Raw genomic sequence first — 25,302 nt, 5'->3', positions numbered from 1 at the left:
CCTTTTGCACATGATAAGCAAAGAACAAAGGAAACGGATACAAAAACATTCACACATGCATGCATTTCTTCAGATAGGCTCACAATAAAAAAAAGAAAAAAATACTGCTTTGATGCTGACACAGTCACTTGTTAAATTTGCAGAGACATTTTTGAAGGACATTCAGTGATAATGTGGTTTATATACTTAACTGTAAGGTCTACCATTGCATAACGCAGTGAATTAAAATACAGTGAATTTAAAAGCAATTTTTTTTTTTCATTTTATTTGGAACTTAATGGATGCAAACCAAAATAAAAGCTTGTTCAAAACTAATGAATAAATCTGGCATCCATGCAAAATTAGATTCACATTACAACTTTATAAAACAAATACTTCTGATTTTAAATATTGATTAAAAAAAAGGTAATTTAAAAATGTAAAAGAATATTGTTAAAAATGTATAATATTAATGCAATTATAAAAAACAAATCTGGCAAGTTATGTTAAACAATGTAACTCCATTATGCTCTTTACCCCTTTAAAAACATGTTCTTCCTCATCTTGACTGGCTTTGGGATATGTCTCACAGACAGTATATATATTTTTATATTTCTTTATGTATCGTTAATATGTGTAAATAACATAAAGCAGTCCTACCAACTGAAAGCTGTATGAATACATCTATTGCAGTATAAACGGTAAAGCAAAAGCTCTACCAGCTGACGCATTTCTAGTATCGCACAGTATATGTTATTGACTAAGGGATCTGTCTTTGTCCCTTTAGTCTGACTGTGCTAAACAAACCAATTCCTCACGCACTGCATCCCATGAATCATTTTGGTATATCGTGGACAAAGTTTACTCTGCTGTCATTCTCTCCTGTAGTTGTAATAATTATTTCATAAACAACAGTGAATCGTGTTTAAGTGCAAATAAAACCACACGCTAAGAGGTAAACTTTTGCAAAAGAAGCAGATACTCTTGCGATGGGATTGCGGGTTCTGTCTGAGCCATGAAACTCATAGGGGGAGATCATGTCGGAGTGAGACGAGAATGATGGAACGAGTGAGAATGAGAAATATTTAATGGAAAAGGCATCAGCTTCTAGACCATCTTCTCTTTCTTCGTCTTATCGCTGTTTTTTGTCCTTTTCCCTGCCTTCATCTCTTTCTGTACTGCTCCTGCACCACTAAGTGAGAGAAATGTCTCTGTTTATCTTGTCTTGCGTCTCATCACTTGCCTCTTTCTGAGGGCTGATAGCAGAGACTACAAGTGAGTGCTGCCTTTGAAGTGATAATGGGATCGTCAGGCCATCTTTGTTGTAGCTTTAAACGCAAAAACGGCAAAAAAGCCTCTCATCCATGAAAATACAAAGGTATGCCAGTATCCCATTCTTTGGCAGTGTTGTGCCATGACTTTCATTACTTACAGAATAAACAAGTGAACGCAACAAGCCAATTTTACTGACACAAATATGAAACGCAACAAGCAGTTTGGCATATCCTCGTTTTACCATCTTAATTAGTAGGCGCTAGACTTTTTTACGATTATCAGTGAGTTGCAACAGTGAGATCCAGCAACAATGCTGTCTTTGCGAAATTCCCTTTATGCTTGATTTCTTTAATTTAGGTTGACTTTTTCAATAACGTGGTTAAGTTAACTCAATCTACCGCGCAGACAGCTCAATGAATTGGCCTGTCAGTCACTGAGAGATTTTGCATTCTGCATTAGCAACTGCAATCTACTTGCCTGTAATGCAATTAAGCAGCAAACAGAAACCAGTGTTGGTCTCACTGCATCTGTCAGATGGGGATGTAAAAGGATTCACCCGCGATCAGACGAGGGGAGGTGAATAACAAGGTTGAAGGTCAAAAACAAAGCTTTCACATTGATCTAAAGATCTACATCCTGCCAAATCAATGTTAAAGCCAACAAAAGCACTCTTACCCAGTATGACCTCAGTCTGCATAGGCATGGAGAGAGCCGGGTGCGTGATCTCGCAGCTGAAAAGGGCGTCGTTGTCCAACTGTGGATTCAGAGTCCAGGTGAGTTTGGCCTGAACCAGCACAGACCCGTCACTCTGGGGGATCTGCGTGTTGCTGAAGTAGTACAGGGGGTCAGTGCTCTGAACCCAGCGTGGGAACTCTCGGCTGACCACTGTCTCTGGGATGGCCTCTGTGGCTGGGCTGGGCTCTTGGCCGGGTTGTCTGGCCATGTAGCTCCGCCCAGGGCTCTCTGTGTTCAGGCGTCCGGGCCTGCCATCCGGACCCAGCAGAGATAGAGACTTTCTCAGCTTAGTGTCGTCCAGATCCCTGCTGATCAGAGGTCTGGCTCCACGCACGCCAGCAGAGCCACCGCCCTCATAACCCACGGTGGGTGAAACGTAGGAGATCACCTCTATCAACTCTCCATCCCGCTTGAAATATACCTGGAAAGTGATATAGAAAGTTAATGATTCTGCACTTCAATCAGACTAAATTATTTTATAAACCCTGATTGTCAGTTGGACTAAAAATGGGCTACCTTCATTTGGCCTATAAATATATCTTTGTACGAGGCATATCTGAATAAATGAATGAGTGAATGAATGAATGTATTTGGGATGGAAACAGACTCCAATCAGCCCCTAAATATGCTGGTATAAAAAAACTAGCAGTTAAAAAAAACAAAAACAAAGGACGTGGGATTAAAAAAGGCTCTAACAGCCCCTAAATTGTGCTGGTATAAAAATACAAAGGTATTAAATAATAAATAAAAGAATAAAGAGAAATAAATAAATAAAAGTAGGATGGAAACTACAGAAGTTCTAAGAGGCCACGCATTATTATTTTTTCCCCCCTTCTTGTTTTCTCATGATCATGTGGCTTATTATGGGCTCATCTGTTTGTCTGTGCATAGAATGCTTTATTAATAATGTGTTTACTGAGGTTTTGGTATTTTTGGTGTCAATGAATTAAGCCACGTTAAGCATTATCCTTATAATGGTTTTCTATTCTAAATCATGATCATAAGAAAAAACTATTCTTATTGTGTTAACATCACGAGACAATTAAGTCATGATCATGAGAAAACAAGAAAGGAAAAAAAATAATAATAATGCATGGCCTCTTAGAACTTCCGTAGGAAACTGACTCCATACAGCCCCTAAAATAAATACATTTTTAAAATAAATGAAAATAAAATCTATGACAATAATGTAAAATTAACAGCAATACTAATACATACACAAATAATAATAATAATAATAATAATAATAATAATAACAATAACAATAATAATAATTATTATTATTATTCCAGTTAATTTATTTTTCCTTGTCAGTTTAAAAGACATTTAATTTACAATATGTATTTACAAATATGTGTGAATTGATTACTAAAAATTTCATTTGTAATAAAGTTTGACTACTTTTTGTTGTTGCATCAAAAGAAACTTGTGACTGCATGAAGATGCTAAATCAAATAACTTTGGGTGTTAAAATATAATCTCAAAACTCTGGTTTTGAAATCGTTTTGCAGATTACACATTTCCAGCATGAAAACCAGCATCATTTTGGTATGAAAAGGCATGGGAAAACTTTAAAAAGAAAGAGGATGCAACAGTCAGTATCTGCCGCAATCAAAGTAAATTGTGAAATTACCTAAACAAAAGTATCTGGGACAATGCAAGAGCATCATTCAGCCCACAGCACCAGTGAATGGCAAATATACATGACACAGTTTCTGCTTTGTGTTTGTGTTCCACTAGCGCGTTGCTGTAACAGCCTCTCTCCACTACAGTGCATTTGGGTATTAAGATTCCCGGCTGGTAAATCACTTGACAGGGAATTAAGTTCCCACTTCAACACACAACCTCCAGATATGTGTATTAAATTCAGTAGGCCTAATGCCTGTAGCATTAATGTTTGCACAGTGCTCTGCTTGTACCCCTTTTACTCTCAATCCCTCCTTTTCCTACCCTCCACTGCTTCACAAGAAGGAATAAGAGGGGTTCGGCGTAAAGTACTGCATGCTATATATATAAATATATGTGTTTTATATAATCTGCTTGTCCATTCTGGGACCTTTGGACACTTTAAATTCCGTTTGCACAAGATCAAAGTTCCATTGCATTACACAAGACCTTTCCTTGCACTTTCCTAGCCATTTTCTGCACTTTCTTTACAGTATGTGTGTGTGTGTGTGTGTGTGTGTGTGTTTGTCTGGCTTTAATTTGATCTCAGAATTTATGCCCCCGCACTCTGTTGGGTAAATAAACATAATGTAACAAGGGTGAATTAAGCTCATGTCCTTGAGAAGTCTTGTTTCCTGCAAGCAATGTCAAAAGAATTCAGAGAGCGACAAAGTGAGAGAGGCTTGTAAGGGACAGCGCTATTTCCCTCCATGCAAGGACTGTTTTTGCGGCTAATGTGCTCTAAAGTACACACTTTATCTTGGCTGCTGAGAGGGGCTAACAGTGTATACCACACTGTGGCTTTTACTTGCATTATCTGACTATTTGTGCCTGCAGACAAAGCAGATGCATAGTGCAGATGCATAGATGGAACCCTCATGCTAATAGCGAAGGCTCCAAACAGCAGCTAATGGCTAATATTAGTGGTTGTGTGAGATAACAAAACAATGCCTTGACTACAGAGCCATTTAGAAAGGACAATGCATAACTGCTGAATAGAGGCTAGTTCAGTTGCAATAAATGGAGGATCTATAGGCCTCGGTTTTACTTAGTCAAACAAAGTCGCACAAGGGAGTTTTCTGAGCATGCATACTGTAGCATCAATGCCACAGTTTATCACATTCCCGCTTTGTTTAGTGATAAACACACTATATCAAGGTTGTATAAACCCCCCAGGGGGACTGGCACTACAAGAAGTGTACAGTAAGTCGCTTTGAGAAACAAAAAAACAAAACAAAAAAAACATTCAGGGAAATAGTAAACTATGATAGTGGTTCTCCAAGGCTTTTCTTTTTCCTCCAAGGCTTTTGCTTGCCCGATCATCGCTGTAGTAATATTTTCACTCTAATAAAAGGAAAGAGAAAAATGAAAACAGTGAAAACCTTCCTTGCAACTGTTTTCTATTTCAATATATTTTAAAATGTAATTTATTCCTGTGATGGCAAAGCTGAATTCAAAAGCCATTTTAGTCTTCAATGTCACATGGTCCTTCAGAAGTCATTCTAATTAACTGAAACAAAACCATTTGAAAGGTGTTTTATTTTGAAATAAATTATTTTTACAAAGAATATTTTACTTAAAGTAAATGTGCAATATACTGTGTAAAAATACACTTAGGAGCATTATACACATTACACACCCACACACGCGCATGGCAAAATATTACTGATTTGCTAAATAACTGTTTAAGTTGACAAGCAGAATTCACAACAAAATGTTACTTATACCCAAATGTTTCAGTCTGCAAAGTATAAAAATGTGAACAAATGAACAAGAATGTGAGCCTTGGTTTATCATACAAAACTAAACAAAATGTCTAGCCGAACTCTGTCTTGGGTTAATGAATTCTACCTTAGAGTCCCTTATCTTTTGTTAACATGCCGAATGTCTTGCAGTCCCTTTATGTCTCCAGCATGTGGAGCTATAAATCCTTGGCCACAATCTGGGTTAGATCTGAGAGAGAGGTAGTCTGCCTCTGCAAATAGTGCACAGAACTCCTATTCATAGCCATGCTAATCACCAAGGTAACGGTCACACAACATGCTCAACTCATTCCCAGCCTTTTTCTTTGCAAACACGGTCTCTTCAATTATTCATACTGTAATAAAGCTCCCTGAATTTTGCCCTGTTTGAACATAATTCAGTTTTTGCGTTTTGTGGATGGCATACTTGAGCTTTTACTTTAACAGTCTCAAACATGCATGCTCTCACCAAACATTTTCCTAAAGAAAAGAGTCGACATGCACTTAAGTGTTGTTTAAAATTGCTTAAACATGTCCCACAATGTCCAATTGGTATAATAACTGCTGTACATTACGGTAAGCGCCATTAATCATTTCAGCAGAGCATTGCTTATTACTGGTAATGTCTTATCACACAATGAGCAGGAAAAGGCTATTGTTTCTTTTCACAGGGGATAATCAATTGTCCTTATATTAATTTCTCTCTAATGTGCCTTCAATAATTGCCTTGTATCTACAGCCGTAGCTACAATGCTCATTTCCGTCGATACAAATTAGATATTAGACATGTTTGACGTGCTGTTGATGGCTGTCTTTGATTGGTTGTTGTCTGGGGAAAAGCAGAGTTTCTAAAGTCCTTTTTAGGGAGATGCTGGGCTGTCACACGTCTAACTCCCACGCAACCCGAAATAGTTCCGCATGAACGCAAGCACTTGTGTCTCACGCCTTAGTAAGGGGAGTAATTACACAGCATAGAGTCTATCCAAGCAAGATATATTGCACAATAATACAGTAAGTGCTGAAATAAGCCAAAATATCATGTAGTTCAGTGCCCTTGAAGTGTTTTTGGCAGTTCTTAGACGCACAACATTACAAAGGAAAGGGAAAAGGGAAAAAAAATCTTGAATCATCTGTGTTTCAACACGCTTTGCACAATGGAAGCGCACAAAAAAAGCACGTGTGCACCCGCACCTCTGCGGATTTGAATGAGCGCAGCAAACAAACAGCGATGTAATTCTGCATGCTCGCCAGAGCACAATGCTTCATGTCGCCAGCGGAGCTGTTTGCCCGTGAATAGACGCTAATGAAAGCACCAGCATGCGGCTTATTGCCAAGCGCACTATTTTGAGTGGAGAACTCATTTAGAGACTTGACAATAGTGGCTGTTCCTTTTCTACTTCCTAAAAATTGTCATATTTAATCACTGGAGTGTCAAAGAGATGATGGCCTTACTTCTGCTGTTACAATGAGGGAGTGAGAGCCGAACGGACTTAATGACGGATAATATGGGGGATGATTATCTAGCTCTCTTTCAATCAGCACCAGATTGTGCAGAAGATACACCAGCCTGGCCTGTCAGTTGATGGACTGCTGTGTTTTCGAATGCTACTCTTCATGGTATTTAAAGACATCGGATCTGTAAAAAGACTCCTAAACAAAATGCACCAAAAATGTTTAGGACAAATATGATTGATGTACATTCACATGAGTCATATCAGTGGCATAGACTAGAGAAAGCAGTTATATGTTATTTAAGGGTGAATTAATATAATATAATAAAGGTAAAAATAACTTCTAGTAAACTAAGTCTACAATTGCATTAGTAATCAAAACCTATGATGTTGGATAGGTAAATAATAATGTTCAGGACCACCTTGGCAAGCTAAAAGGGGGGGGGGGGGGATACTTGGTGCACATTTAAAGGAACAGACCACATAACATTTTTATTTTTTGTTCTCAACCCATTGTTGTAAGGTAAGTCATTCACTGAGCTGGAAACTGTTGCAACTCACCCAGTTCTCAAATCAGACTGGCTGGCTTGCTTAGGTTTTGCTTTTTGTCATTTGTGGAACTTAACATATTATTGATTATATATAGCTGGTTTGAGTAACACCAGAGTGAGTAAATAAAGATAGAATTTCATATTAGGGTGTACTATCCCTTTAAATTTAACATCCAAATCTGCCGGAAGAATTTTGTCAGCCTGATGAAAGATAAAATTGTCTGAAAAGAGCTGAACGGTGACAAAATAAAGACAGCCTTTTCCAAAAGTAGCGAAATGATGAACATGCCGGGTGCTCAGCTCACTGTGGGAATGATACGATGTTTTGAACCCCAAGCTATGCACAGTGGCTGTTAAATTGATTTCAAGAGGGTGTTAAACTGCAAAGCCATGGCATTGATTTGACTTACTAAAGATTGCTAAAAAAAAAAAAAAAAAAAAAAAAAAGGAGACTGAACGCATGAAAAAGGAAATAGGGAATGTTTCTGATGATATAGAAGAAAGCCATAAGGCAGTGACACCAGAAAAGCCCAAATGAGATGAATCATAAGACAGTAAAGAAGAAAGGCATTCGAAGTTGCAGAAGAGAAATTCAGTCCAATGCTGCTGCCCTGAAGCACAGCAGTATCTGTTGAGAATAACATTATTTTATTTGTAGGCTTAGTGAAGAAAGAGGCAAATAAGTGAATAAACGTCCTGCAATACAAGATAAATATTACTTTTGGTTTGGTTTTAAAACTTGTTTAGTGACTACTGTAAGCTTTCTCATTCTCTTAAAAGCATTAAGATTGCATGTTATATTTGGTTTCCTGATTTATTTATTTAAAAATTACAGGTTATTTTCATCACACCTCGTCTTTATCCAGATCAGGATATTGTTTGGTATTGGAGTGAAAGTATCTAGGTCTAAGTGTCTGGAGACTTCACTAGTAAATAACTAAATAATGTCCCAAGTGTTCTAGTACGTGTTTGTTTGTTTACAGTACAGTATTACAAGGTGACTTTGACAGCATTGTTCTCCCTTAATGGGACAGGTTCAGGTCCAGAGATACCAAATTATTTCCTGAATAAAATTAATTTTAAAACACTGTTTTGAAGCGCTTCTAAGGTTTGAACATAGAATAGAGGCAGTAATCCACATGAGATGTAATATAATTTGGCAAAACATTTTACCCATCAGTTTTAGTCCCATCGAGACATTCTGAATGAATTTTTGAGCCTTATCAAAATGCATAAAACTACTCCTCCCTTTCCCTATTTCTCAACCACATACTTCATTACCACACAAACTATATACTTAATTAACTTAATTAAGTACTATCCTGTATGGTACAACCTTCAAATGTTTTTGTTTTGATGAGGACATAAATGTAAAAAAAAGATGATAATAATCTTATTTTCATAGCCCAACTGACTATGAACATTAATGTTAAAAACAATCAAATTATCTCATGCAGTTTTACACAAGCAAACTTATACATACACTACTGTTCAAAAGTTTGGGGTCAGTTTTTTGACCTTTAAATAAATCAATCATTTCAATCAGCAAGGATGCATTAAATTGATCAAAAGTGATAGTAAAGACATAGATAAAAAGGATTTCTATTTTAAATAAAAACTTCTTTTGAGCTTTCTATTCAATAAAGAAATCTATTAAAACGGGATGATGGTTTTCACAAAAACATTAAGCACAGCAACTGTTTTCAATACTGATAATAATAAAAAAGGTTTCTTGAGCTACAAATCACCATATTAGAATGATTTCTGAAGGATCATGTGACACTGAAGCAATGGCTGCTATAAAAGTCAATATTTTAGACATATCTTGCAGTATATCATTCTCCTTTTACTTTTTTAATATAAATGTTTACATTATTATTATTTTTTTAAATATTAATAATATTTCTATTTTTTATGTTTTATTTTGACTGTACACATGCCATATTATATTTTTTTTAAAGATTCATCATTTTTAACAGTAATGTGAGAATCAGGAAGATCTTAATTAACAGACTCCAGCTATGTTATAAAAATACATTTACACTGATTAAATGGACAGATAAAACTGTCTACTGTCTTTGTTTCCAAATACATTCACAGGCTATTGAAATACTGCCGAACAGTGCAAGAGAGAATCAACCATTATATCTCTGAATAAGTTGTCTACACACAACCAAAAGAACCGGCTCACTCACTATTGAGGATGACACAAATCAAGCCACATTCAACAACCAGCCCAGGTCTGAAACTCCTCTGAAAAATATTATCGCAAGAGCCTCATCAGCCTCCCAGACATCCAGGAACCTTTGACTAAGATCTTTTTCAGCTCTAATTTAACCGCTGTTTCTGGGCTCCCGTTGCTCTTCTGCATTAGCGGATCTACCTGGGAGTTTGATGAGGAGCGTGCAGCCTACGCTGATGAAGCTCAGACTGTCTTATGTGAATGAATGGCAGTGGATTAGCTGGTAATGAGGGGCGGAGCAGTGGGGTGAGCTCTCCTTGGGACTTGCACTCATGGGTTGTGTGCTAATGGAGGCCAGAGCTGGTCAGCCTTTTGCTCGGCAATGTGACTCTTCAGGTGGGGTGGTGGAAATCATTTTCACACCACATGCCTATCACGCTGGGCTCTTAATTGCTGGAGATGGGGGCAAGATAGATCCGGAATACATTACGCTGCGCCCACAGAGCATGATTAATGGGCTGGAGGGATTTTTTTACAAACCACTGGCTGAACTCAAGCGGAGCTTGTGTGGATGGTGTTCATGAGGTTGAGGCGTGTGGGCCGCAGAAACCCCACTGACTTCAATGAAAAGATTCACTTCAAACAGTTACAAGGCCTTTGCACTCTACCCTATACACGATCACTGAACAAACAGTGAATAAAAATGAACAAACAAATAACAATAAACAACTAAAAAAGTACACCAAATATGCAGGAACAACAAATAACAGATTTTTAAATAAATACATACAAAAAAGTATTCTGTTTTGATGAAAATTCAACGTGATCAGGAAATCAAGTCTGTAACAGAGGATTTGCTCATTTACAATTCAAGTGTATTGTCCAAAAAAACAACAATAAAAACACACAATTGAACAAGTAAAAGCACGACTTGACATTTACCAGGACAAAGTAGAGCAATTTATCTTGCTAAAATAGTACTGAAGAAACATTCCAGTAAATCTGACACATTTTGCACATTATGAGTGGAGACACATTGTCATGCATTTTGGATTATGGGTAATGGATGCAGTAGTAAGCTGAAAAAAAACTGAAAACTAGCAAAACAATAAAAATAACAAATTCCAGTGCCAGAACTCCCCTTATTATAACGCACATGAAAGAAACTGCCGCTCGACAATTGGAGATGCCTCTCTGTATTAGACACATCCCTGCTGTGAGCTATTTCATAAAGTAGTGGGGACAAAATTGACCATGGCAAAAAAAAAAATGAAAGTCTTAGGGACATCTGTAATGACTGGAAATTATGCCTTTTTACAGAATAAACAGCATAAAACTGTCTGGGACTCACCGATGGAGCTGGTTTGCCTCCTTTAGCAGTGCAGACCAGAGTGAGGTTCTGGGCCTGGTAGCGGCTGAACGGTGCTGGCGTGTTCTCTGCCACAACTGAGATGTTGTTGGGTGGAGCTGCGGAATAGAAAAAGACATCTATAAGACATTCTGGGACACTTTTACCACATTCATCAATCTGAGCAGCATTTCAGAGCTGCATTTTCTTCATAATGCCATGCATAGTTATTCCCTATTAAGCTACTAGCTTTAACACTCTTTGGTCTTTGAAACATATTCTGAAATATAGTGTATAACCAATGCACTCTCAAGTGGAGATGTAGTGGTGCATGGCTGGGGGTTTTGGAGCATGTCAGCATAGCTTTATTCTGTCAATGAGAGCCCGACTTCTCATATGGGCCAGTAAAGAAGCAGTATTATACAGAGAACTCTTAAGGCGAAAGAGGAAGGAAACAGAAGTCTGGAAGATGAGAGGATCATGGCAGGGCCACAGGGAGTTTCAACACCGGATTTTTTGGTCTGCGAAGACTCTGACCCCTCGCAGTGAAATGAGATACAACCACCTACGATGCAGAACCGCAAATGTGCGGTCCTGGGGGTGCTGTTATAGTGCTCGGCATCCCAGCAGCTATCTGAAACATAAAAAGCATCGGCCATAAAGGCTGTGTGTGCAAAACCCAAGTTGTTTAAGACGATGTGGGAAGCTTTATGCATATAATATCAACCGGCTCCTGCCAAGCTCCACTGAGGAGCCATACGAGCGTGTCACGACATCGGAAAAGCAGAAGCGCATGTCTTGACCGCCTGTGGGGATCCATGGGCAAGACGAAGACGGACTTCCTGGTGCTTAATGTAGAAAGGATATGACTCTGGAAGACTTGAAAACAAAGCCCTTCCCAGTTCTCCATTTGAATGGCCTTTATTTAAGCCTGCCTGTCAGCTGGAACGAGCTGACTTTATCAGCTGTTCAGGGACGAAAAGGGGTGTGGGGGTTTATCGCATCTGCATTTTTTACTAGCACCAAGCAATTTATGATCCTCTGTCAATGTGCAAGCGTAGGTGGGCATTGACTATTCAGGCAGCTGCATTATCACATAAAACACTTCCTGCAAATTCCCTTTCACACCCTGCTGAGACAATTGGATGTTGCTTCTGCTTAGTTTAGACCTGTCTTCAGCTTTTTGCATGTTGAAAGGATGACAAAAGGCATGTGATATCAGCAGAGGATTCGAGGATTAGTTTCCCAAAAATGAAAATTGTGGCATTTATTCACCGTTATGTCATTCCAAACACTTATGACTTACTTTCTTCCGTGGAACACAGAAGGAAGAAAGGTCGCTTTTTTCCCCATGCAATTAGCTTTTGAGCTTCAAAAAGGATGCAAAAACACCATAAAATTTTATACAATTAAAATCAAAGTGCTCTACAGGACTTGCACTATATTTCAAGTGTTTTGAAGATTAAAGACTGACAATTTTGTCGTTATTCACTGTTAATTGTCCCTTCCAATGAGCTGTAACCACTGGCACCAGATCAGCGAGTCGGTGAGTTCAAATCAAGAACCAAATCAGTGATTCGTTAGGGAATTTTTCTCATTAGTTTAAAAAATGTGCAAGAGATTACAACTTCATTTCATTTTTGGTGGGTTTCTCACACAAAACTATTGCATGTCTTCATTAGACTCGGAATATAGCATTTATTATTTTTGAGGGAACTATTCCTTTATAAAGAGCCCTTCAGAACATCTGCTGTGAAACACTTGATCAATACGCTTGCATTCTAAGCAGGCAGAAGAAGAAAAAACAGCGTATCAGGAGGCCAAGGGTAATAAAGTTTTTTCCAAGTGTCACTTTAAGTCTAAATCCATGTGCTACTCTCCAATAAATGTGCAATTGAAATTAATTGATTCAAACAAAAAGGATGGATGAATGTGTGAAGGTTCGAGAGCTTTTGTTTCCTCAGCACCTAATTGCTTATTGATGGCAGATATATGGAAGGAAATTAACCTTAGCGAACACTATTAGCTCTCTGGGAAACTGAGACTTGTCCTAAATTGGAGAATGATATGCTGTCACTTGATATTGCGGATGGGACTATAATACGCACCTGCACACACACCCGAGACGCAGAGCGTTGCCCCTGAATTGATAGCGTCCCAGAGCCATAAAAGAGAATGTTAAATGTTCTGTTTGTTAAATGCTCACAGTGGTCTTGATGGATGAGACCCTATGGTTTCTGTTTATAGCAGTGGCTAGTCAAGGCTAATTAACCATGTGCTCTCACAACTGCTTCACGAAATGAGCCAAGCATACCGATACAAACCAGTGCCAGTTTGTAAAATCTAGTGCCCGTATCCTCTGAATTAGCCAGACTAGATTTCTACTTAACGCCATCACTAAATTCCACCTGATAATCAAACATTCAATTTATCAGAGTTTTGACTCCAAAAGGATAGTGAGGTTGATTATAAAATGATTACAGATGTGCTTAGCCTACTGTGCAAAATAATTCTGATGAATTCTCTCCTGCTCTGATGTCTAATCTCATTTTAGTCTATTTTGACAGATTGCGATTAATAGTTTCCCTCTATTAGAGTTCATAACATTTTGGTAATTCGTAACAATTAAGACACAACAAAGAAGTTTTAGAACTGCTTTTAAACAACAATTCAACAATAAGGAGTCATTTTACAATTTAGACACAATTATTTCCAGTTAGTTGTCTGTTTTTGCTCCACTGATGAAGACAGTTCCAAAATGAAAACGTTCTGCGCCTTTGAGCTTAGTTCCTGAATCAATCTGTTTTTGAACATATCAGCTGAACAAACTGATTGATTGACTCACTCATAAAGACTGTGGCTAAATTCAGAACTGCATACCAGAATATTAGTCTTACTATTTCTGCCATGTAAATATATAGAGGAAATAGTAAGAGCAGAATGGTGGTATGCAATTTTGAATTCATCCAGTCACTTTTTCTGAATGAAACTGCATTTTTGAAAAAAAAAAAAAGGTAGAATTAATTATTGACTCACTCAATAATTAATTGATTTAACAGTAATGAGTTTTTTTTTTTTTTCACATGTGGAGGAAAGCACTAAATATATATAAATATGTGTGATATTATCAATAAATAATACTGTGACACATTCATAATAAATTACAAAGGCAGTCTGGGGGTTTATCATGAGACTTATCTTAACTCCACTGTTTTGCATTGGAGTTTCTGAGAGAAATCAAAACTGTTGTGTATGTTGTCAGTAGGGAAATCTAAAAAGCCAAGACATTGGAATAATCCTTGATGGAATGTTTGAAATGATTAAATGCTATAACTGCCATGCTTGGCACACAACAATACCTTGTTTAATCCTTTAACGGATTAGGAATGCTGCTGGCTGCGATGGAATTACAGCTTTTTCACACTCAATTTGATTACACTATGAAAGTTCTTGAGTGTTTTTTTAATTATTTATTTATTTTGTGCACTGACGGAAAAAAAAAAAAAACATTTTCAAGGAGGAGGCCATTTTGTCAATTTCGTCACACAAACCTAGTCTCCCATCGGTCTTACTTTGTTAAGTTTCAATGCCATAGAAAAAGCTGATATATTTGTAAAAACAAGACCGAATGTTTACTCAAGGAGTCATTTTTATTCTCAAATGATCAAGTTGGAAAATAATCACTGCTGTTGCGACCACATGCATGTTTCCACATAAAAGAGGCACAGTGGAATGAAAAAAAAAAAAAAACCCTAGGGGAGTTACTATAACCATATATGTTTGTTGTGATGTTATATAGGCTAACATATGTTACTGAAGGTCTGCACTCTAAAAATCTCTTTATTTAAGCAGGAGATAAAAACAAATAACACTTTGGCTAGCTGCCTTCGTCACTGTGACAAGATCTCAGTAACTCAATGATTATATTAAAGGGGTCTTATTATGCTCTTTTACAAAGTCTTGATTTTGTTTGGGGATGTACTAGAACCTGCTCTCATGCTTGGTGGTTCGAAAATCGCATTATTTTTTTTACATAATTTACATTATTACAATACCTTTCTCCCCAGCCTGGCATAATGGCTTGATTAGTTCCGGGTTTGATGAAGGCCCGCCTTCCGAAAAACGAAATGTGTTGTGATTGGTTAGCTGTCCCAGTGCATTGTGATTGGCGAACAGCTTAGACGGTGTTTCAGTACTGCCCCGCCCCTTGCCAAAGCAGCAAGTTCGTCAATATTGACATATCAATTGACCGTATGCACGGAGAGCTATTTAGAACTTCCGGATAAAGATAAGCCAGCTCATAATCTTCAGGTGAAGCTCATTTTATATGTACTATATATAGGTAGAGACTCTCCACGTAAGTATAACTGTGCATTTAAATGCTGACAAACAAACACTATCTTAACTGTTTAGGCAGTTAGGCTAATCTCTTAAACAACGTCTTAATGGTATTCTCAATAATCAATATCTTGCCTTCAAAGCCATGAACACATTTTTTTAAATATTATAAAATTTTAAGGCATTTATTATTTCTCAACTCTGTGTGGTAAAATTCCCATTATGAAAGGTTCAGTTTTCATTCATGAAGACGACGAAGGAATATGCTAAATAAAAACGTGAGATGAAAATGAAATTACCGTTATAACCAAGAGATGGCAGTCTAGGATCACTCATTGGCTGCAGCTGCCATTTCAACTTAGTTTTTCACATCTTTTGATTTATTATAAAATAAATATTATAACAAATTTAGTACTTTGTCACACTGAAGTATAAAGTATAGCAAGTGCAGGAAGTCACAAAGTCACAGCCTATAATGCTGGATTATTTAAATAACTATATAGTCAAATACAAATTAAATGAGTTGGTGTAACAAATAAATAATGCATTTAGTATTTTAGATTTAATTTAAATAACTAGGCTACATCGTTTAAGTTTTATTTATCCAACACAGACCTGTAGTTTTGTTAGTCTGAATTTAGTCTGAATCACTTAATGCACAGCTTTATTTTGACATCGGCTCGTCAGATGATTCATTCCGTTTCCGCTGTCAATCATAGCAATGACTCGCGGCATGATTTAACGGATTCCCTCGCGTAAGTTTAACATTCGCATTTTGTCATTCCTGAAATGGAATACGTGGACAAACAAAACTTTTCTCCTAATTGTGAATGGATTATGTGGAGAAACCGAGCAAAGGACGCTTCTCTTACGGCACAGTACACTTGACCGGAAATGACTGAGCTGGCTTATCTACAACCAGGAAGTAACCGTGCATAAGGTCAATTCAGACCAGAGAATATTGAACAAGAGTTTTGCACGCACAGATATTGCAATACATATTAAGTGGTAACGTTATTGTTGTTGTTTTTTTGGCTAAATCACGTTTTAGATAGGATGTCAACAACAGCTTAAAAATAACTGCATTTACTGTACAGATAAGTGCAACGGTAATATGTAGGCCTATTATGTTTATCGTTCTTTAATAATAACATTATAACATGAATTGCAGTGAAACTGCTATACAGCTGAATTTATTTATACCATAGTCCCACACACTTACTATTTGTGGCGGCATATATATGCAAATTAATTCTCTGCCAGCGGGAGGCGCTGTTGGAGTGGGAGAGATCTAGGTTTCCCCGGTAACGCTGTACACAAAGCAGCGCTCCCGCTGCTTTATCAGAAATCACATGCAAGATGAAATGAAAATGGCATCCATAATTTTCTGAAGACAGTCGGTTTCCTTCAGAAATACAGTGATATAAAAACACCCGCACCGGGTTTCGATTTTGAAATGTGCAGTGCTCAACCAAGCCTTCTCTCCACCCGCCAACCATTCAAATTTCCATAGGCAGGATTTATTTTAATGATATTCTAATGGATCGCTTTGTTATATCACAAACACCGGAAAACAACGCTGTAGTCCAAACGAGCTGTTCGTTGTAGTTCTTGAAAAGGCATTTTCTTTTAAACAAAATATCTCCCTTTGGAGTGGACTTCGAGATTTGTAACTTTGTATATCTTTTTATGCCCAAACATACATACTACACACTGACTAAAATTCAAAAAGTGAAAAAGCATAATAGGACCCCTTTAAGACCAATAAAGACCAACAGGTGGTAGTAATTAGATTTCCAAGTTCACAGACTCCAGATCAGTTCCACTTCCATTTATTACAGCAACAAATTCAACAAAAACTTCAACAAAAATCAATGGGGACAATAACACATCAGGCAAAACATGCCGTTCATACACATTGCTCCCAAGAAGAAGAAAAAAATAAGAATCCAAGAAACATGAAAGATCAAAATCCTCATTTAAACCCAAAGGTGACATGTTCTTTAAATAAAACATCCAAGACACGTCTCTTTGTAAGAGTCTTTAATCAATATCTCCACCCCTGCGAGGATTCATTATTTTCTCAATCCCTATACTTTTCAGTTGTTCAATAATATGATTCAATAAAGTGTCTGGCCACTGGAGAAGTAACATCACATCTACGAATAGCTGATTGTGTTCACTAATTCTAATTCTCAATGGCCTCAAAGTTTTTCCAACATATAATGAACATGGACATTAAAGTAAGTATATATAGTAGAACTATAATGAATTATTTACAAACATAATCACAGCAAAAATAAATTAATCTTTATATCTGTTTATTCTACACAAGGGGAGTTTGAATCTTCAACCCGAGGGAGGCAGTTGAAACTCATTAAACAATGTGTACTCAGATTGGGAAAGGACTGGTTGGCCCTTTCTAATCATCCTTGCTTCATAGATTTGTGTTAAATTCTGTCCCCACTATCTTGCTACACTTAACTACACTGGTCAACTTAGCCTTATTTCTTACATTAGCACTAAATTGTTACACGTTTTTACAGCATTGCACATTATAACCAATCACACACAGTTCTGCTGAGCTCATGAATGCTACAGCCAATCATAAATGCCAGAGTTTTGAGAGCACACACTCCAGATCACGGACTCATTCTGTTGATCTCGAGAAGCGAATCAGTCCAATTCATGAACAGATCATTCAGATGAATTCATTAAAAAGATTTAAGTCAAATGAACAATTCATTCATGAATCAGACATTGCTACTATATTCTTCACGCAAATCTGTCATATGGATTTAGACAAACTGAAATATCATGCAAGAGAGATATAGACCACTTATGATGCATTTGTGTCCTTTCAAAGGCCTGAAAGCTTCAGACCTCAGTTATAATTGCATAAAAACATTGACTGACACAATCTTACGCAGAAGAAAGTGTACAGATTTGGAACAACATAAAGGTAAGTAAATTATTACAAAATTATCACTTTGGGTAAAATATTCCTTTAATATGCAGAAACAACTATTAAAGGGTTAGTTCACCCAAAAATTAAAATGAGCCTGTGTTTTACTCACCCTCAAAGCATCCTAGGTGTAGGCCTATATTACTTTCTTCTTTCAGACGAATCCAATCAGAGTTATATAAAACATTGTCCTGGCCCCTCCAAGCCTTTCAATGGGGGTAAGCGTGTGTTTTTCATCAACAGTTCAGAAGATGTGAAATAAAGTGTGCGCATCTGTAATAATACGTGCCTCACATGCAGTGATGGGAATAACGGCGTTATAAATAAACAGCGTTACTAACGGCGTTATTTTTTTCAGTAACGAGTAATCAAATGAATTACTGTTTTACCCGTTACAACACTGTTACCGTTACTGACAATAAAATTACTATAATTTATTATAATATTACTGTCATTTTATTTTCTAGTTAATCTGAATGGATGCGCAGTGTATTTGATGTAGGCTACCGTCAACTCTAGTGTGAAGGCGCACGCCTCGCCGTTGTTTGTCTCACACACACAAAGAATGATACAAAGAGAGAGTCTTACATAACATGCATATTTTCCGCGCTACATGTAAACGATATTCTTTGTTGTATTTTCTTGTCAAAATAACGGAGTTCCTTTGGAATTCTTCAGCTTTTAAGAACTGCCGGGTTCCCTGGTAGTGGGCGGAACTAATGCACAAACGACAATCTCATTGGCTGGCGCTCACCTATTATCATCCCTGTTTTGATTTCAGCAAATCAATTCGAGCGAACGCAGACAACGCGATTAATATTCATGAACCCAGCAGCTCATTAATCCTTAGTGCATTTTATATTGTTATTAGTAGTAGAATTTGTAGTAGTTTTGTTATCTTATCAGTAGCCCATTATTTTTAATTATATTATTATTATTTTTAATTATATTAATTACTTAATTATTATTATTTTTAACGTATCACAAGGATACGTTTTCTACATTGTACGTACACTTTGATTTGAGCGAAAACAACGTATCTGTGTGGCGCAGCTGACACAGAAGAGCATACGCTGTTTGCGTTCAGTGGATACTGTCCAAAATGGCGCTAAGGTGACGAGGAGGAGACAAATTTGAATAAAGTCATTATTTTTTTCGTTTGCGCACAAAAAGTATTCTCGTAGCTTCGTAAAATTATGGTTGAACCCCTGATGTCACATGGACTATTTTACCGATCGCCTTGCTACGTTTCTGGACTTTGATCTTGTAAGGACCCTTGTTGTCTATGGGAGGGTCTGAGAGCTCTCAGATTCCATCAAAAATATCTTAATTTGTTTTTCCGAAGATGAACGGAGGTCTTACGAGTTTGGAACGACATGAGGGTGAGTAATTAATGACAGAATTTAAATTTTTGGGTGAACTTTCCCTTTAAGTGGTATAAAGAATTTCATATCTCCAGCATACAACAAATGTTTCCAACCCTTTTTCCTTGTTTGAAAAAGTGTGTGAACCATTTTCCTCCTCTCATAAGCCACACCGTCAGACCATTCATCCAAATGGGAGCAGCCATATTCCTTTTGCAGTATGATAGCCCGAAGCACCATTACTTTGCTCTCTTTTAAAAACAGCAGCATTATTTTTTTTTTCTTCTTTACTTGAGGAACAGGGGCTCACATTTAGCAGAGAGCTCCCTGTAGACACATCTCGCTGGCCTGGTAATTAAAACATTTAGTGGCCCTTTGAGACATGGGAAGGAGGGGTCGGCATCCCCTCTGGCCTTCCTCTGACATCTGTTACTAAGATCTATTGGGTTCTCGGTCAAAACACAGGGGACACTGGTCAAAGCCGTCACTTTTTCAAGGAAAGTCATTTACTCACAACTTTCCTAATAGATTGTCTAGGTGCCTGTTTTGTGGTGAGTCCCGTTTTGCATCCTGAGACTAATCAACCAGTGTTTGTAGAGGTCTTTAGACATCTGACTCAGACAACAACAGAACGGTTTCTCACTAGGCTTTATCAAGCTGTTTATCAACAGTTTTAATAGGGGTAAAATGAAGGTAATGAAAGATAATCACACAAAACCACTGATGCATTTGATTAAAAACCTTCCTGATTAATTCAATGAACTGCTTTAAAGAGAACTTATCAACAAGCAATCATATTATCTATCTTTGGTTGTAATTTAGCTGGTACAAATCATATTCATTCAGAAATATGGGGGACGGTGCTTCAGGTCAAATAGTAAATGACAGAGTTTGTGGAATTGGACAGTTACAATACAGTCCTTTTGTATCACCACTGACATTTAACCCCAACCATGAAATGAATGCATTATGAGCCGCTTGTGATGAAAAGTGAATACTAAACTTCATGTAAACTTAAGAAAAAACCTTACCTTTGTATACAGTAACTTTAACATAGAGCACAAATGACAAAAACAGTGTAATTTATTAATACTAATTTATAAATATCGACTTTTATTTATTTATCTATCAGCAGCCATTATTCATTGCACAGAAAACATTACTGCCAGTGTAAACCATGTTTATCCTCATTTCAAATGGTATTTAACACAGTCTGAGTCATATTTTCTTTCACCTTGCATCATATTTCCTTTGTGGTTTTCAAGGATGATAGCTTCCACCAATGGACAGATGAATTTGCAACTGAATACAGTATAGTTTGATTGGCCGCTCAGCACAAAAGGTATAGGAAGCATTTCCATATCCCTTTCAAAAGATCATAAGCCTATTTAATTTTCTATCCTATGTATGATTAAATTGGTTGCATTTTATTATTTGCATTTAGCATTGCTGTTCTATGCTGAGTGACTTCCAAGCTACTGATGTAATACTATTAGGTCAATTTAAAATAATGGAATTTTATGTAAGATCTTTACTTTGTTGAATATCAGCAGGATTATGTGCTTGAGAAGGAAATGTCTAGCTGTGTTCTTCTTACGAATGCAGAACTTGTAACTGCGGATTACGCATTCAAGGTCTTTTCTACACTCCACTACGGTATGGCAAATAAAAAGGCTTCATTCTCAAGAGATCATTTGATGTATCCTCCCTGTGAAGTAAACACTAGCATAAGATCATCTGAGCAGCAATGTATTATTCACAGTCTTGAATGACATAACTGTTCATACTTTGAAATGAGGCAGAGCAGATACTTTCATTCAGTTTGAGCCTAGACACACAGACTTGCTCTGAGAGACCGCAAGATTCTGCTCTGACTTTAAACTAGTCTACAGGACTAATCTAAGTGCATCTGAAGAATCAAATATTGCACGAGAAAATGAGCACTGCCCTCTTTCAGATGTCCTGACTGACACTATAAAAAGGTCCCCCTGCAGTGTACAGAAGTTCATGATATCAATAAAATACTACTGTCCAGTCTGCTGCTTTGTATCCATAACAAGGTAAGACACAAATAATCATTTTGATGGCTCTGAAATTTGACAATGCAAAAAAAAAAAAATGATGTATGAACATTTTGTTTTGTCTTGGCAGAGATACAGAGGTTGTGACTGTGAATAGTTCATAGTCTGGACTTGATAATTGAATGTCCAAGGCATCGGTTTTACTAGCCTGCAAACTAATCGAATTTAGTACGCATTTCTAATCAAATTCTTAATGATTCTGGATTTCAATGAAGCCTCGATTGCAAGGATGAACTAGGGGTGGGGGGATAAAAACAATCCACAGTAAACAATCAAGAACAATATCTCTCCTATAATATTCTCTCCTACACAGCTCTCATCTGCAATCCAATCCACTCCAAAAAAAAAAAAAATATATATATAAACATATACACACAAATATATATATATATACTTTTTGGGGAGGGGGTGGAGTGGATTGCGGATGAGAGCTGTGTAGGAGAGAATATCGCTGCTCTAACAGGATCCACCACTGATGACAACCGCAGCAAACACAAAGCAAAACTCCAGCTCGACAACCTCTCTTTATTAGATACATCCTTGCCGCAAGTTATCTCTTCAAAAACTGATGGTACATAACTCGATTGCTGGAATATGTTTACCAAATCTGTGGTAACGTACAATTCATCTGCAGGTGTGTTGCCTAATGAAATATACAGTTTACTACAGTAGCCATTACTACAACAAAACAGAAGACAGACACATGGTCTTGGATTGATAGGTTTAAAAATAAATGGTGTCTTGTTTAGTTTTATTAGCAGAATTAGCATTTTTTTTTTTGTCTGCACAAAATTGTCAAATTTCCTCCAAAAATGTTCATAATTAAAAAAAACTGTCATTCTACATAAAGGTTAATATTTGATTTTAATATTTGATTCACTTTTTTGAGGTAAAATAGTAATTTAATTTGCGTTCAACTAATAGACATTCACAATACATTGGTAGATTTAAAGGGGTCATATAATGCCGATTTTCCACAAGTTGATATTATTCTTTAGGGTCTTAATGAAAAGTCTGTAACATAGTTTGGTTAAAATTTCTCATTGGTAGTGTAAAAAATACCTTTGTCACCCTGTCAAAAACAGCTCTTGTCAGAGCAAGCGGTATTGGTGTCATTCTCCTTTAAATGTTAATGAGCTCTGCTGACCCCGCCCCTCTCTTCCGAGCCACTCTCTAAGGGACTGTTTACTTTAGCCGCATTTATCGTGAAACTTGCTAATTAGCACATTATTAGGAAAGGCCATTCGCAAAGATTCATTTAAAAAACCTTGTACTCACTTTTTCTGCAGGTGAAGCTGGATCACGAATGATTCGCACGAACATAGACACATTTAGGTAGATGGAGGACGCATTCCCTTAAGAACCAAACATAATCCTCTTCAGTGGCTCAGATGAAGGGTGTGAATGACTACTGCTATGTTCATTATTACATCCAGCAACAAAACACCTCAATCGCTTAGGAGTCATTCTTGTCTACATCTGCTCCGGCGGTGAAACAACTGATGACAGCTCACTCAGGGCGGGTCTGAGGTAAAACACACCAGTGCAGTCTGTGCTGAAACTCTGCTGTCAATCAACAATCGTGGGAGGGGCCTCGGTCCGTGTGACACCACACGGACAGACGGCTCGATTTGAGAAAGGGGTAAAGATTTAAGGAGATTACAAAAAAAACCACTGGGTGGATTTTTATCATTATAGGGTGGTTGTGTACACACACTGCCAACACACATTTCAGTTCAAACAACTTGTAAAAGTGCATGTAGCATTATATGACCTCTTTAAAAATAACATATTTGAATAAAAACTATATGAGGATATGGACAACATTTTAACCACATTAAGCAAACACTGTCCCAATGTCAGCAAAAAATTGACAATTTTTCATTACCATAACATTTTCATTTTACTAAAAAACAAAAACTAAAAAAAAACCTCTCATTCTACATTAACATAAAATGTTAATAAGGAAATGTATTAAGCAAAGATTCAAAGTAATTCAAATTGAAAATCAAAGTTAAAATATTTAATATGGTTTCCTTTTTTTATTTAAATTAATAATTTAGTTTTAAATAAAATTTAAGTTCAACAAACATAGGCATTTAAAGTTAGTATGTTAAAATAACCTCTTTGTATAACAACTACATGAGGATGTGGATGACACATTCTAACAACAATGAGCATGTTTTAAGTGCAACGTTTGTGAATTATCCCCAAGAATTTACTACCAAACTTAATTAATAAAGACAATGAAATATTCAATTTAAATTATTTGGATTATATGCTAATATAAAATTTACTAGTGATTTTAATTATTTTTAAATCTTGTTTTAGGCAAATTGCATTAGTACTGTAGATTGCAGAACTCATGAATGTCAACAGACCACCTTTATGCAGCACCAGCTATGGCCCAATCTCAAATGACACACTCGATGCATACTTGAGCGTCCCTTCGTGACCTCTTGTTGAGCCTGTATCGATGCAGGCTCCTCTGCCACCTGTCACTATGTCACCAAAGCGCAGACTCGGAGGGCCGTCTTTGGGAGAGACAGCAGGCCTACAAAACCTATCAAAGGTTGAATCCCTTTATGGGAAAGAAAAGGCAGTGAAGAGAAGCTCTGAGACCGGAGTCAGCCCTTTGAAATAGTGTTCCCAGGACGAGCAGCGCCACGAGATAAAAGGCTCTAGAGCACTTTTTAATCACATTGCCCATTGTGCTTTTAGCATTTGCATTTACCCCACGCCCTTTTCATTTGCATTCGTCATTACTGTGCTGTCAGCTCTTATCGGGGTTGCTCTATCCTTCCTCTTAGGGGAGAAAGGGAGCAGCCTGCCGTTGAAAGCAGGGCTCTGCAGCTCCACGAGGTTGCAGGGGCTTCAAAATGCACTTTGTCTGTCAGGTGGGAGATGGGACTGACAGACCGTGCCAAATGCCGGTGTCACTTTGTACAAGTTCACCAGTTACAGAGCTCATTAATCACACCGATGCCATTAAGCGATGTTGGTTTCCATGCAGACCCGTGCACTCTCCCTTCTGGATGCATTCGTGCATTTGCTGCCGTATGGTTTCGTTCACACATCACCCTGTGGTGAAAGCTGTCAACTGCGCAGCTCTTTTGTTCGAGCTCCGCTTCTATAGATACTTGGGACTCATCAAAAGTCTCTGACGGCAAACTGAACTTCAAGGCCCATGGCTATTGTTATTTAAATGTCACGTTAAACAGATAATATTCCGCTTAAACTTTCCTCCAAGTTTCTTTTCTGAGCTGGGTCGATTTGTTTCTCGGCTTCCCGCCTCTTCAACTTAAGCTTGGTCACACAATAGCGACTCACGAATGATAGGAAATAAGATGCGTCATGGGTATAGGCGGCTTTAACTGTCACTTTTCCCGTCGTCTTTGAAGCCCCCGGCCGCTAAAAGCAGGCTTGGACTCAGAATGCACCGGCTTTAATGGAGACGTGTGGGACATGAGAGCAGATTTAGAAGAAAACCGACGGCGCGCTGGGACAAAGAAAAGGGTTTTTGCTGAAAGAGTGCAAGAGAGCAGCAGATGGGCACCCAGTGCCCGCCGCAGATTCTGTAATGCCACGACTGGCACCCGTAGCCCTAAAGTCGGCGCTTATCTGAC

At 37.6% G+C, this 25,302-nt stretch overlaps 1 protein-coding gene across 2 annotated transcripts in view; it reads right to left on the bottom strand.

The window, feature by feature from the left end:
- igsf21a (immunoglobin superfamily, member 21a) overlaps positions 1-25,302 on the bottom strand; it is a 225,716-nt gene that overhangs the window by 17,638 nt on the left and 182,776 nt on the right. For both annotated transcript variants that reach the window (XM_058790855.1, XM_058790856.1), the window contains exons 5-6: positions 10,932-11,047; positions 1,930-2,410 (exon numbers count right to left, since the gene is read on the bottom strand). In XM_058790855.1, coding sequence (XP_058646838.1) covers positions 1,930-2,410; positions 10,932-11,047 — 597 coding nt within the window. The remainder of the gene's footprint in view (positions 1-1,929; positions 2,411-10,931; positions 11,048-25,302) is intronic.

Source organism: Onychostoma macrolepis, chromosome 11 (assembly GCF_012432095.1).
Source record: "Onychostoma macrolepis isolate SWU-2019 chromosome 11, ASM1243209v1, whole genome shotgun sequence".
NCBI lineage: Eukaryota > Metazoa > Chordata > Actinopteri > Cypriniformes > Cyprinidae > Onychostoma > Onychostoma macrolepis.
Note: the sequence above shows the minus strand (reverse complement) of the source record. Positions and strands in the feature narration are given on the sequence as shown.